The 16091-nt window shown below is 39.6% G+C and overlaps 1 protein-coding gene across 3 annotated transcripts in view; it reads right to left on the reverse strand.

Moving 5' to 3' along the window:
• Positions 1-7708: 7708 nt before the first annotated feature.
• KCNIP2 (potassium voltage-gated channel interacting protein 2) overlaps positions 7709-16091 on the reverse strand; it is a 304047-nt gene continuing 295664 nt past the window's right edge. For all 3 annotated transcript variants that reach the window (XM_075215891.1, XM_075215890.1, XM_075215889.1), the window contains 5 exons: positions 14858-14928; positions 14488-14595; positions 13481-13585; positions 11244-11306; positions 7709-8955 (listed from right to left, as the gene is read on the reverse strand). In XM_075215891.1, the coding sequence (XP_075071992.1) occupies positions 8908-8955; positions 11244-11306; positions 13481-13585; positions 14488-14595; positions 14858-14928 (395 nt within the window). In that variant the 3' untranslated portion in view covers positions 7709-8907. The remainder of the gene's footprint in view (positions 8956-11243; positions 11307-13480; positions 13586-14487; positions 14596-14857; positions 14929-16091) is intronic.

Here is a 16091-nt window from a genome sequence, read left to right on the forward strand (position 1 = left end):
TTTGAAAGAGGACAGATTAGGGGAAGTTCTGATGGAGCGGGGGAGCTTGTTCCAATGGAGGGGAGCGGTGCGGGAGAAGTCTTGGATACGTGCGTGAGAGGAGGTAATCAGAGGGGAAGAGAGGCGACGATCGTTGGACGATCGCAGTGGGCGGGAGGGAGTGTGAATAGAGATAAGGTTAGAGATGTAGGGAGCAGTGGAGTTGGCGAGGGCCTTGTAAGTCAGAGTGAGGAGCTTATAGATAACTATCAATTATTTGAGTGATTTCCTGTTTGCAACAGTCCTGATTTGAGCTGTCTGTCCTGCAGGCCTAACGGTTGGCAACTTTATCCCAACTGTCGGAATGTTGGGAGGTATGTCCCGTTCTGTCCCGTTCCGCTCTACTTCAACTCTAAAACATCATTATCACCAAAACTGCATATATCTTCAGTATCTTCAGATGCACACAACTCAAAATGCAGACATGGAAACTCAAATGTGCAGATATATCTTGGTTCTTACGCCAACAGGGAACCTCTACGTGCAACTCTAAATCAGACCTTAGGATTTATCATTGCCTATATTTCATATTCTAGTTCTGATTTCTTGTGTGATTGTATTAGTGGTTCTTGGAACATTTTATACTTGGGCTATTTATTACATATATTAAATATTTCTTTGCAGGGATTTACCTGCATTTTTAAAATATGTATTTTTGGGGTGACCTGCTGATTCTGGGCCTCTTTTAGACTTAGGTGCAAATGCAGCTAAGGGTACAAATTTGCACCTGGGTAAACCACGTAGCAATGCAAGGGGTGAAATGCAATCTTTTTTTGCTTCCAGGAAAGCTACTGCCTGCAGCTGCTTGTAGTACACAAATACTAAGCAGATTTATTTTCACACTGATTTAGAGCTGAGCTATTGTACGTCCCCCTCCCAGCTCTAAATCTGTCGGCACATTTTAAATTTGCCCCCCAACCTCTGTAACGTAACAAGTTTTAGCCAAGGTGCAAAATTGCATCTCTAGCCAGATTTACTAACTGTAAGGGGTATATTTACAAAGCTGCAGTGAACCATAGAAACTGAGAAAACAGCGCCGTAAGATGACCATCGCATCTCATCATAGATTTCTCCTGCCATAACCCATTTAATGTTTCTGAACACAGACCCTATATATTAATAAGGAGATTGTGAAACTATGCAATTTACAAAGCCGTGAAAGGCAAAGATAAGCTTACAATCCTAAGGACATTTCAGGATGGCACAAGGCATCTGATCATGCAGGGACCCCTATAAACTTACCTTTATCTGCCTTTCGCGTTCATGAATTGTGCATGTCTTTACCGGTGCAGATGATTAACAGGAAGTCAGAAGAACCAACACAGAAGACCATCGTGTCTGAGTGAGGAGCAATGCGAAGCCCCTTCCTCTATCGCACAGGAGCAAGTGAGGTGACAGACAGTCCAGAGAGAGGCAAGCAACAAATCCCAACTAAGTTATATTGAGATGCATAGGACTCTGAGCTATAGCGTTTAGAGATGTTCACTGACTCACATGTTTTGGTTTTGGATCTGGATTAACTTTGGGTTTTGGTTTTGGCAAAACCGCCTTCACAGGTTTTGGTTTTGGATCCCTATTTTTTTCTAAAATCCCTATTTTTTTTTGCTAAAATCACATAATTTGCCTCTTTTTCTTGTTCCTACATTATTATCATCAAACTCAATAATATTAATTTCCAGTCATTTCCAATCAATTTTTGTTAAGTGACAAGAACACTGCTGTCCCTCCTGTTTCTGTGTGAGCAATGGCATTGAGCAATGGCACTGGAGAATGGAGAGTGACAAGAACACTGCTACCCAGGGGCGGGCTGGCTCGGTCAGACTGCTACTCGGGCCGGGGGGGTAGGCCGGCCGGCCGCCCCCCGGATGCAAAATACAACTCTTTCCCCCGCGGCTGCATCTGATGACATCAGATGCGGCCGCGTCAGCGCACAGGCGGCCGCATCCCCTGTCATTGGATGCGGCCGCCTGTGTGCCCCCCGGGCTTCCCTCTCCCAGCCCGTGCCTGCTGCTACCCCTGTTTCTGTATGAGCAATGGCACTGAGCAATGGCCTGGAGAGTGACAAGAACACCCCTGTTTCTGTGTGAGCAATGTCACTGGAGAGTGACAAGAACACTGCTACCCCTCCTGTTTCTGTGTGAGCAATGGCACTGAGCAATGTCACTGGAGACTGGAGAGTGACAAGAACACTGCTACCCCTCCTGTTTCTGTGTGAGCAATGTCACTGGAGAGTGACAAGAACACTGCTACCCCTCCTGTTTCTGTGTGAGCAATGGCGCTGGATCTCCTGGGGAGGGAGGTACTTATGGAATCCAAAACCCGCGAGATTCGACAACACAACAATGACGCTTTACCTCGATTCAGATCCAAGGATGCACAAAAGTACCGAGCCGGCTCGCGAGCCTACTCGGATCCCCTAAGTTCGGGTGGGCTCGGTTTTCAGAAAACCGAGCTCGAGCATCTCTAATAGCGTTAGGTGCAAACCCCGTTCCTGAAAGTTTACAGACTGCCGTGATTGTAAGCCACGGCTTGCCATTATTCCTGCTGTTCTTAACTGCATGTTCCTCATATGTTTTTATTTTTGGATGTATAAATCCCAGGCAATTACACCAACATCTGTAATGAGAGCTCTTATTGGGACAGTGTGTACTGCCAGTGTGTTACTTATTTAGAGTTTGGATGCATCAAGCTGCATGCATGTGAGACTAATGTTTTAAGTACCATATTCAATTACATATTTGGAGCGAGGAAGTCAATGTAGTGATTAAGGACATCATTCCATTAGTTATTCACTTCGTATAGGGTCAAAAAATGCACCAAAATAGTTTTCCTACTTTACTTTGGTGTGTTAAAGTGTATTTAAGGACTGTTCAGAGTTAAGCAGGAGTTTTCCGAGTAGTCCCTGGTGAAAGCAACTTTCTTTATGACTCATGAACTCCAAGCAAGGTCTGAGTGGAGGCACCCAGGATTCCATATATATTCATATAACATGTGCATTATAGAAGTGTTACAAAGGTTGTTCCAATACCGCACATACACTCTACCTCTACTATGTGTCCCACAGAACTGGGTGTCGGTAAAATTCCCATTATAGAAGGGCCCAAATACCATGAGGTGCAGCAATTTTAGACAGTTAATCACTATTTATTTTCGGGTGTATCTTGCTATGTGGAGGGAGGGGAAGACACTGGGATACCGTCCCCTTAGCTGGGGCGAACTGAGCCGAGGGCAGGGCGGCATCTGATGTGTCAGTTTAATTTTACATATTTTCCAGTAATTGGTGGATTGCATTGGCCAATCATACTCTGGTGAATGATTGGAGCTATTCACCAGTATGCAGGATACCATTGCATGGCACACCTAGAGGAGAGGAGAGGGACTGCAGGATAGGAAAATAATTTAATTGGGTCACCCCGACAAAGCTGTGGTCTGATTTTTACACCGGTAGAAATTAGGGAGGGGAGGATACTCTTCTAATCTGCCTCGCCCCGTAGTAGAAAAGTATAGATCCAACCCTTGATTAAGAGGCCGTAGTATTTTGGACACATCCTGTACTTTTAATGGGACCTGTTTTGTGTCTCTTTATTGCACTTTGGTGGTAAAGTGCAATAAAAAAGCACAAAATACTAAAGGGGAACAATATTGGACTTTACATTTTGTACAATGCACCTATGAGATTTTTCCGCAACTATACTGATCATCATGATTATTCCAACCAGCAAAATATGATTTGCTTTATGCCATGAATCCCACACATACAAATAAATAGACCACAGCAAAAATCAGTTTATTGTATGACAAACCTTTGCATCTTATCTATCAAAGAGAAGCAGTGGCAAACCCATGGATCATTTCCAGTCCGGTTTAAAAGAGACCAAGGGGTATATTTACTAAACTGCGGGTTTGGAAAAGTGGAGATGTTGCCTATAGCAACCAATCAGATTCTAGCTGTCATTTTTGTAGAATGCACTAAATAAATGATAGGTAGAATCTGATTGGTTGCTATAGGCAACACCTCCACTTTTCCAAACACGCAGTTTAGTAAATCTAGCCCCTAATGAATTCTGCAAACTGTGTTAAAATCAGTAAGAACAGGGAAACAACAAGCATGTCTGGTGCATAGCAATCTTGGTTTTTATTTTTGTTTTTGTACAAAATATACATATCTGAAATGCAAAGCAGCTAATATAGGCTAACAAACCAGACATATTTGAATACAGTGAGTTAATTCTCTCTATATATACAGCTCATGCGATAATAAGTGAGGTTTTTTTTATTATTCCTATTTTTTAGGTCAGTGCGGTTTCACTTCCATAATTAAGATGAAATAGTCATTCAGAGGCTTCATTTAGACTTACGAGCAAAGCAAATAGGGAGCAAATTTGCACCTTAGCTAAACCATGTTGCACAGCGGGGAGGGGTGGGATTTAAAATGTACGGACATGCTTAGAGTAGGGAGGGGACGTTTCCTAGCTCAACTCTAAATTGCAGTGTGGAAAGGAATCTGTCCAGAATTTGTGTGCTACAAGCAATATCAGCCAGTATTTCCCTTGCATGCAAAAAACATAAGTGCCTTTGCACCCCTGGCATTGCAAAGTGGTTTGTCCAGGAGCAAATTTTACACTTTTTTTTTTTTTTTTGCGTTGCTCTTAACTCTAACTTAGGCCCTCGGTCAACAAAACACAATGAAGACAAGTTGGATGAAACATTCCTCCAAGACATGTGTAAATATGAGGTTGATGCAAACATTCAATCAATATCTGTCATGCTGGGGGGACTTGACATTCACAAGAGAGGCATCCCAATGTCAAGTTATGGAAGCCAGCTGGAAAGTAGTAGATATTCTTTACAGTTCCAGCACTGGGATATTGCTAATTTGTGGTTCTCAGCTTTCATATACACAGGCTGAGGTATAAGCAGCCAATACATAATCTCTGTTTTTTAGTTTTTCTAAAGCATGCTACTATTTAATTTTAATTTTTCTTTATACCCACCGCATATATAAAAACAGCACAAAGGGTCTCCCTTAAAATTTCTATGTTTTGGAAGATTATTGCACTTTTCGAAAATAAAAAATTGTGCATAGGAATTCTAGATCACTTAATTTTACCATGTCTCGTCGTTCTATTGTCTGAGGTCCGTGCTCTTTAATTAACAGCACATTCTGCTTAAGTCCCATTTAAATGTCACCTGCGAGGCGGCTTATACAGTACACTCTCTGGGATTAGCTAGGTCAAATGCAAATCATGTGACAAAATTCTAGGGCAGAGACATTATAGCTATATCTGATGTCCGTGTACAGATGACCTTCAATACTATAGCTGGTCATGACAGATCTACACCCATTATTTTCGGATATGACAGAATGACTAAGATTTTCTGTTTTCTAAGCATTTAATAAAAGTCTATTTTTTGTCCTTGAGGACCAGTGGAAATGTACAGTAATCTGTGAACAAGTTAAATACATAAAGGGGGTATAGTTATCAAATGTTCTAAAAAGGAAAAGTGGAGTTGTTGCCCATAGCAACCAATCAGATTCCAGCTATCATGTTCTAGAATGTACTAGATAAATGCTAGCTAGAATCTGATTGGTTGCTACGGCTAACAACTCCACTTCAGTTTCCTAGACGGTTTGATAAATATAGCCCCGGAGATTAATGCCTAGTCACTATCGAGATATTTAAGTCGCAGATAAGTGAACACTGAAGTTGTTTAAAGGTAACCTGTCACCGTGTTCTACAGTGGCTTTATAAGTGCTTATTATATACTACCTTGTACGATATGAAATAATTAAAAATGGGGTTTCTCATTCACCTGGGAGAGAGAACGTAATATACTCCAACTTAAAGCCAAACTCAAGTGGTGCTGTCAGCTCTCCTGTTAGTCAGCCTGGAAGAGATCATAGCACATACAGGTCATGCTCTCCGAAAGGCTCGCTCCAGGGTATTCGGTGTCATGGAAGGACACAGTTTTTTTGCTTAATGCATAGTGCAAAAGGCCCTCTGTAAAAATCCACTATAGACCATTGTGATAGTTGCTATTTTAAGTAAAAAGGGGTTATCTTTTCATCAATATAAGCTGGTGAGGTTCTAAAGATAGAGGATGATCTAATGCACCAACTAACTAAACAGTACCATGGAAGCATTGGCTCTATTGACCAAGCCCCCCAAGGGTTGGGTCGCCAGTCAAAGAGAGAGTCAGAGATTAAATTGTCAGGGTCTTGTCTAGTGGGTTAAGTATAAATAAAATAGGTGCAGTTATGTATTTAATATAAAATGGGCAAATATAAATATAACGAAGGTCGGATACTCGATCCTTTGGGAGCCGATAGGCAAGTAACTGAAATACAACCATAAAGTTATCTATGAAGAACTTGTCTCAAGTCCATAAAATTTACAAAATGTTTGTTAAAAAGAATATTCTCAGTATATATAATTTACAACTAATCTGTAAAATAAAGCAATCATTTCGAACCTCATTCTGCTTCCAGAAACACAGTATTGTATTTACAAAACAAAGGACAAAGTAAAGCCATGTGGTGGTGGTAAGTGGCAAAATGAATGGCAGTAACGGTCACGTGCAGTAATTCCAGGTCCTGTTTCTTAGCGTACCATCATGTAATTCAAGGCAAATGAAATACTTATACATAACCTGCAGTAAGGGTCCTGCATATGAGCAGGCACCCGGTTGGGCACACCCGTGTTAGCACCGGCCTTTCGACTTGTGTCAGTAGGACCAGAAAGGAGACAGGGCTTACAAAGGGATCATTGATCCCCATGAGCAGCTCAGGATTTGGGTCAACGAGGAGAATGACAAGAACAAGGACATTGTACAAGAGGCATCTATGCTATGTCCTGCTTTCCACGGGCATTGTCCTAAATGTCTGCATGGCCCTTATACTTTTCATAGCGTGAATCATCATCATCATCATCATCATCATCATCATCACCAATCCGGATATACTTTAGCAAAACTTTCTAAAGATCCTTTCTGATCTAGTCAACACTAGTTGAACAGGACAGAGCTTAGTTGTAGGGGCAACATGGGGTAAACAACCTTTCGTATGGGCCTCCCCCAAATAAAATCATATTGTTGTCTTTAAAGCATCAAGAGCTAAAAAGGAGGGAACCATCTTTCCTTTTAAACTACTAGAACAACCGACCTACCTCCGCATTCACATGCAGCTCCACTGGGAAGGGGATGAAAGCTAATGGTAAAGTTAATTAATTAAAAAGATTTATTGAAACGTGGCCAACAAATGCCTGTGATGTGCTGTTCAATAACATTGTCACATCAATGTTTGTCATTCTTAGGATACTTCCTGTAAACACATTACAATGATTCCATAGAGTCTCATGTGACACAAAGTCATTGTTTTCTCCACACAATTAGTGCATTCATTAATATTCTATTGAGGGAAGATGAAAGCTTTTTAAACCACTGTTCCCGTATGTGTTTGTCATCATAAACATGCAGGTGTCATTAGCCTCACTGACTAACATTGCATTTACATGCAACATTTACTCATCGCAGCAACCAATCAGCCATGAGCTCTTATCTTCTGGTGCAAGTTAGACAATGAAAGCTAATTTCTGATTGGTTGCTGTTGTTTAGTGCAAATGTCAGCAAATGAGGCCTAGCTGTCATAAAAGTGCACACTGTCAGTAAACACGAATCTACGAGTCTTTATTGGGGCGGCACTGTAAGGGTAACGAGATGTCGGAAGGTGGACATTTGATTTAATGTGCTAGTCTCATCAAAGAAATAACGTTCATTACAGACAGTGGTACGAACAGCTATTTATGCCAACCCCAGGTAAACATTGATTATGTTCTATCTCCTAGCTGTCCGGATGGTACTTTGATGAGACCGTTAGGCGGTATGGCCCATTCACTGCTGAATGGGCCATATCTCCCAACTCTCCAATATACATTTCTGTAAAGAACACCATGAATTCTATTTTTGTAAGCAATGATTCAAATCATTATGTGTCTTTTTATAGAAAAATTCCTTCACTCCAAAGTGACGCCTGTTCTATCGTATCCCAAAACACAGAACCGACATTATCAGCTTCATTCACTGCAGTCAAACCTTTCCTCTAAAGCAGAGGTAGGCAATGTGTGGTTCTTCAGCTGTTTTGGTACTACAAGTCCCAGTATACTTGGCCAACCAGAGGCTGGCAGAGAAGGCTGGTATTTGTAGTGCCAAAAAAATTCTGGCGATCCACAGGTTGCCTAACCCTACTCTACGGAAAAGCAATATTAAAACTCATTGGAAAAGCATTAACCCGTAAATAACGGAACTTCTACAATATTTCAATCAATATACTGTAATATTGGTCAAAATCCGTTGCTTGTCATTGGTCATCTCGATGTTTTGCCAAGTTATCCTTTAAGGTCAGCAATGAAACAAATTAAAACACACAGCAGCTAAACATGCGTAATATGATAACAGAAATGCAGTAACTCTTTCTTTGTTTTCCGAAAAAAGTAAAAGAAGATTTATGCAACGTTTCCCTGGTTTTTTGGACGTCAGCAGATAGTTAGTTTCACTCTGTAATGTGTTGCACACAGGTCCCAAGATCTCTAAAAGTTGATGTCCGTGTCATGTACACGGATGTGGTGTAGTTCCGGCCAGATACATTAGGTGGGAGTAGACAATAGCTTTTGGAATCTTCAATTGAGGGATCTTCTTCTTTATGCTTTATTTTTTTCCATTTGTTTTTTATACAACAACCAGCGAATCGTACAGAGATTATATTTGCATTTTAGTTTGCATTAGACACACTGTTCTGTAATTGTGCAGTCAGAAGCTTGTCCACTTTAAAAGTGTGATCTTGAAAGAAACCTCTTTTGTGATCAGCCGTCACTAAATTACGTTGTCAAACAGCTGCATGGATCTCATGATGTTTTCATCCTGCAGGAGGAATAATACATTATTATGACCACAGAGTTACAATGTAAAGGTTATCGGTGAAACAATAACAACACAGCTACAGCTAACTAGCAATGAGAATGACAACAGTAATTGTATTTATTTTTAAATCAATAAATACATCAATAAAAAAAACAAAACACACACCATTGTACGGTAACAGACCAACATCTGCAGGAAGGTCAATATTAGGACTATTACATTGTGGTCATGAATTACTCGTGGGAGCAGGAAATAGAGTTTTGATTGCTAAAGGCTTCATGTGACTGTGTTAAATTGTAACATGTTACCGGTGTGGAACTGTTCTGGGCAGTTACCTGTTAGCGCCGGTCCAATAATCACTTTCCTGCGGATGTTTTTCTCTTACAATACAGTGGAGGAGACTTACAGTGAGTGTTCTCTATGTGTGATTAAAGAGGATTTGTGGTGGAGTAGCAGGAATTATGCCTCTTAAAAACGAATGATATTTTTATGAAATGAGAGACGCTGCCCCCCCCCCCCCCCACATGTGACTAGTGTCACACTAGTAAAAGGACATCTTGAAGAGGTCCTGTCACCTGGCTCCATACTGACATTATATTCCTGCTATATAGTGGTGTGTGCACTATGCAAAAAAAGAAAAGAACAGGTTCTTCTGTGCGCCTAGGAGAGAACATTTAATAAACCGCGTTGGGTGTTAGATGTAAGCTGGACCAGGAGTGAGAAAAGAGTATGATGACAATCTTGTGGGTAGCATTGTGGAAATCTTGTGGGTATGTTCTCCCCGTGTGTTTGCGTGGGTTTCCTCCCACACTCCAAAAACATACTGGTAGGTTCTCCAAGGTGTCCTGACAGTCTTGGATACCGAATAACACATTCACAACACATCACTAATGGCATGAAAATTAATGCCATCCAACCACAATTCTGTACTGGGCACCTCTATCATCTTATAGGCGGCCTGAAAGCTCACAGTAAGCAGTTGGCATTACTGTGCATTGCAGAATTTACACTGAATACTTGTGCATAGCCAACCAATTCATTAGGCTTTTTTTCTTAAACCCCCCCCCCCCAAAAACAAAGTTTTATAAATATATAAGAATATACGGTAGACATACTGTATGAGTTATGTTGTATAGTTGTATAGCTACTGTTTATTTTCTAGGTGTGAGACAATATCCCCATTTCAGTCATTTTAAAAAGATCCAGCCAGAAAAACAATATTTACTGATAAATAAATTTCTGTTAGGTTATTTTTATGGTACCGTAAACCTGAAATAATGTTACTGTCACAATCTGCCTCCATCTGCTTTGCAGCATCTCTCTATAGGATGCTGCTGCCTTCTGCAGCTCCTGTTTGTTTAGAACCGTGTTGTCTTGCCGTGGTTGTGTTCCTGGGTGCAGTACCTCCGTGCCGCCAGAGGTGCTGCTCTTCCACTATGGACATTTTCACTCACTAGTAGGAGTTAATCTCTGCTCCTCGTTAATGGTGCACCTGTGTCTTTCATTATTTATGTCTGTTCCTTCCCATATACCATGCTGGTCATTGTTGTTGTTATATGTTGCTGTGCTGTTCCTTGTTGTGCTCCTGGTTCACCTGTTCCCTGGGATTTCTACAAGCTACCTGTTCTCCTGCATTAGCTGTGTTCCTGTTATTTGCCTTCTGCATCTCCTTGCAATTCCTGTGCTATATTTACACCATCCTGTTTGTATGTTACTGAATTTTCTGGAAACATATCTGCAATAAAATATCATGTATTTCACCATATTCCAGGCTCCTTAGCTGTGATTTTCTGCATTGAAACGTGACAGTTACCAAAGCAGGTATACTTGATAAACAGACTAACATATACACCAGGATGGGGAGGTGTATTTGCCAAGTTGTTATGGGGCAGAGATAATTTATTATCAGTAGTTCCATTACAGGACTTCAGACGGCCACCTTTAACCAAATCAATATGTAACAATACCATGTACTCAACTGCACAATAATGCAAAAATAAAGTCACATATCTCAAGTACAGTCAAGAAATGGGAACTTTTACATATACATTTGTTAATGTTTTTGGTAGATTGTTTATATATAAGGTGATTTGTATTTTAGGCATAATGGCTCTTTAAAGGTAAAAAAAAAAAAGAAAAGTCTGGTTGTGAGGGTACACAGTGCACAGAAAGGACTGGGTCAGAAGGGGATCTGCACAACTTCACGTCATTACTAAATAATGATGGAAATTCCTGCAACATCCCTCCAGCATCAGAAAGATAATGACCTGTAAGCCATGAATATTTACCTTCTGACATGATTCAATGAATTCTTCAATTGTAACTACGCCATCCTTATTTTTATCCATTTTCTAAAAAAAAATAATAAACACAATAAAAATAAAGTTACATATAAGTATTGAGAATATTGTAATGAAAAATAAATGCATTTCAGTATTTTAAAGTCACCCTATGAGCATATCTGCAAAACACCAGATTCGGAGGCCATCATGTTTTTACCTAGAGGTGAGGCTGTTGCAGCAGGACTTACAATTGTAGCCAAATTATATACAGAAAAAAAACATATTTCAGGAATCATATATGCCTAGTACAACTCATATTTAAAAATCACTTAAGGGTATTCCCATGCCTGAGATACTGAAGAATGCAAAGTGCAGTGCCAAGGGGCTAGATTTACTAAACTGCGAGTTTGAAAAAGTAGAGATGTTGCCTATAGCAACCAATCAGATTCTAGTTATCATTTATTTAGTACATTCTACAAAATGACAGCTAGAATCTGATTGGTTGTTATAGCCAACATCTCCACTTTTTCAAACCAGCAGTTTAGTAAATATACCCCAAGGTCTCTTATTAGATAAATTTACCCATTTATACGGGAAAGCTCAGAGATTTGCAGCCCGAGACGATAGCAGTTGTGGAGGACAAACTTTGCATCATTTGATGGGAGGAGCTAGGAGAACTGGGGGCGGTCTTTGCTGAGTACTTACTAAGTGTATGAATGAGCCTTAATGCAACTAAACACAAAAACAAGACTTCTTTTGTGGGATGAGATTATTTCATTGAGTTCAAGGAGTGAAGCAATTCTAGGGGAGTCCCTGTTTCCTCCCCAGAAAAGGACTTGAATTTTACAGGTACTTTTGGGGCACTGATCACCAGGAGTCACTCTATACTTTCAGTAGAATGCGCTTTGTAGCTTCCACTAAATGGTGGGTTTGAAAAAGTGGAGATGTTGCCTTTAGCAACCAATCAGACTTTAGCTGCCATTTATTTAGTACATTCTACAAAATGACAGCTAGAATCTGATTGGTTGCTATAGGCAACATCTCCACTTTTTCAAACCAGCAGTTTAGTAAATATACCCCCAAGTGCGCTTTTACAGAAAGATTTCCAGGAGTATTACAACCAATATAATAACAACATCCACCAACACAATAGTGACTAACGTAACAGAGACCGAGCAGTATTTTCAGAGAAACGCAGAAGTCATGAAGGTCGAGGTCCTAAAGTATAAATTACATTTTCACCTTTTCCACTTTTTTACATGACTCCACATTCCACGAAAGCAGCCGCTGATTGACTTTTCTTAATGTGCCAGGTGAACAATTCGCACAAATAGAACTGCTCTGATCTTTTGGCAGGTCAGTAAGTGAATCTGTCATATTTCCCTGACACTTTAGCCAATACGGCCGCTGTTTTAGTGAAGTCTATGATTGATCTTTCGTTTTTCACGTCTGAGCTTGGACAGTGCCATATCTCATGTTAATAATGTCAAAAATACAAGGAAATAATATTCTCTGTGCTGAATGAACTATGCCAAGAGGTTTTACACATGGAATGTCGTTATAAAAAAAACACCTGTTTGCAAATGGACTGAAAACATTCCAAATCAATTACTCAACCCCTAAAATATGTCCAACCTAACTACAAAAGATGAAAGTATCCACTAGTGTCTTTTTACTGAAACTTGTAGCTGTAACCAAAGTAAATAGAAAACATATCTCAACTCTGATCCTCAAATTTAGACTTAATAATGCCCCAAGCATTGAGTGACTACACCCAAAATTAGTAATTATGCATCCCACACTCTTCTCAATCTATCCAACATCAACTCTTCCATTATTTTTACTGGGCAAACAGGTGAAGACCACAGTAGGAAAAAAATCCAGTCACAATACAATTTACGTGATGCCCCTGATCAGCGTTGACCTAGGCATGAAGTTTATTGGCCTATACTGGAAAAATAGCCCCTGTGTCCTGCCCAACTGGTCATGTTTAAAGCATTTCTCCCGTGGGAACGAGTGGTATCATTATTACCAACCCAGTCAAGTAGATTAAGTCACCTGTACATGATTAACAAAATTCCAAAGGTGTCAAAAAACAAGGTCCTTGAGATCTCCTTCCCATATCTTAGTCCTCCACCAGGACAGGACAGAAAGCATGATCAATCTTGAAAACAGGGGTTAAGAAAACCTGCTTTAGTACATAGCATTATAGATCAAATAATATCTACATTTTGGGAATTCACCTGAAAAAAGTTCTCCACATGCTCCCTTGGAGCCTCCTCTCTCATATTTGGGTAGGTATACTTGCCCATCATGTCATATATAGATTTCATAATGTCCATCATCTCCTGCAGGTGGAAAATACACAAAAAATAAACACTACACAATAGTAACATACGTTGCTTCTGAATTACATGTGGAAGGTAGTTAGAAACAGAAGGTGGATATTATAACATGACTCTCCACGTTGGTCCTCCTAGCTTGGTCTGGAAAGCCGGAAAGGAAAAAGTAGAATGATGTCTGTTTTTCATTAATTAAATATTTCAACAATGGGCACGAGCTGGCTGAAGGCCATGTTCTTCACTCTTAGGGGCATATTCAATTAGGTTCCGTGATCACAGTACCGTACGGACTGTGCATTACTGAATGTAATACAGTACTTCAATAACACGGATTTTTCTTTGCGACTCTATGGAGCGCAAAGGAAAATCCGTGTTATAACCGTGATGCGGATTACCTTCGTTCCACGTTCCAGCGCATTACAGCGATCATGGGACCTAATTGAATATTTCCTTTACTTTGCTATATAAATTAAAACAGGTACATGAGGATATACAGAAATAAAAGGGAAGAGATTTATGGCTGAATAGCCATATATTGTAGCTGTTAAAGATGTCAGGGAAATAATGTTTTTGATTAACTTTAATATTTTATGCTCTTTAAAGTGAGGTTATAAAAGTTGTTGTAACAAGAGAGCATGGCTTCCTAGCTATTAAAATGTAACTTTTTGTAAATGTGATGTTCAAATAATTGTTTCTCATAAAAACTTATTGCTAGGAAGAAAAAAAAATTATAAGCAGCCAAACTTTTTTTTTTGTCGGATTCAGAAAGATTGTCAACCGAACAGCAAAACTTTATTTCCTTATATTTTTAATAGACACAGTTTTGTACAGTTTATGCTCAGTCGTGCATATAAAGGCATTGGCTCTTTTTGAAAACATTTTTTTTTTATTTATAATGTGGGTCTTACCTCTTTAGTGATACAGCCATCTTTGTTTAAATCGTACAAGTTAAAGGCCCAGTTGAGTTTGTCATCTATGCTTCCTCGTAGGATAACAGACAATCCTGCTACAAAATCCTACAAGCAAAAGAGTAAATCTCAGGATAACGTTACAATATCTACAGAATCTGAAATCAGCCTAATTCAGAAATAAAGATGGGTGTGTGAAAATAACATCAATTGACTATTAAAAGGTAACCCCATTTATATAATTCTTGGCTTAATTAAAATCATTATTCTGGATACCACAAATTTTCATAGAACTGCAACAGTGTTAATAATTATGACAGATTACAGTATATTTATCCTTGTCTGTGTAAAGCCAATTACAACTTCTCACCTCAAAACTGACGGAACCATTGTGGTCAGTGTCAAATGCGTTAAATAGAAAATGTGCGTACATGCTGGAGTCTGGAACACAAACAGAACAGAGGAGCATTATACATCAAGTAAACCCAATATTGGGCATTAATATACAATAAAACAAGTCTGTGTTTTATTCAGAACTAATAAACCTGCAATATTTGTGTTTATACGTAACTAAATCTAATCAGCATGTAATTAATCCCATCACTTTGCGGAACAGTTGCATTTTTCAAAACGCGTGAGCGGAACGTGTCCGTCTTATATGACTTTGGGATAGTGCAACAAAGGCGATCAGTGCTCCTAGGTAACAGATAGGCTCTGAACAATTTTGGAAGTTTGAAATAACCTTCATGCTCGTGTTGTCATTTCATAAATTCTTGTATTTATAGTTAAAATCCCAAATATTTCTTTAAACAGAAAGTTTTTCAGCCTTGTTACATAAAGAGGAGAGGGTGAGATTGGTATGGATGTCACTGCTAGAAAGTAACTTTCAGCTTTGGGTTCTTCTGCATTACGATGAGAATGTTACCTGATTTCTGAGTCAGTGCCAGCCAGTCACAAAGCTCCTTAGTGGTAATGTTATGGCAGAGGAAGCAGAGGGAAGTTGGGAGGTTATGGTGCAACGAGCAAGTAAGCTGACAAGAAGGGTGTTCCACTCTCTCACTGCCTCATGTATACCAGTATATTCAGTATATATATTGTGGCAGAAAGGGCAGTTTGCCACAGATTGTTAAGAGAGAGTCTGAAAGTCATTCATAGAGTCTCAGCAACACAGGTGGAAGACATGGGTGTGATTAATTTCTTGTTAAGTAGTTAGTTAGTGTTGGGGGGAAGCATAAATAGGCGGTTTTGTATTGAAGGCGGGACGACCCATGCTTAACTAGGTGCCCGGTGATTAGTGAGGGGACTGAATGTTCAGCCGGGAGCTGGAACTGCATCTCTTGTTGATTGTGCCATTCTGACATCCCTAAATAAAGATCAGCAAGTGGTGTAACAAAACTGTGTGAGCATCTTCTCTTTGCTTTGCTTCACTATATATATATATATATATATATATATATATATATATATATATATGTATCGTATATAGTTTCAAGATCACATCAGCCAAACAATATGACATCAGTCTGGTGCCTTGATTCAAGTAGCCGCAGCTAGTTTTATTCAGCAGCTCCAAAATAAACAAAACAAACAAAATAAACAAAAGC

This window comes from Mixophyes fleayi, chromosome 6 (genome assembly GCF_038048845.1).
Source record: "Mixophyes fleayi isolate aMixFle1 chromosome 6, aMixFle1.hap1, whole genome shotgun sequence".
Lineage (NCBI taxonomy): Eukaryota > Metazoa > Chordata > Amphibia > Anura > Limnodynastidae > Mixophyes > Mixophyes fleayi.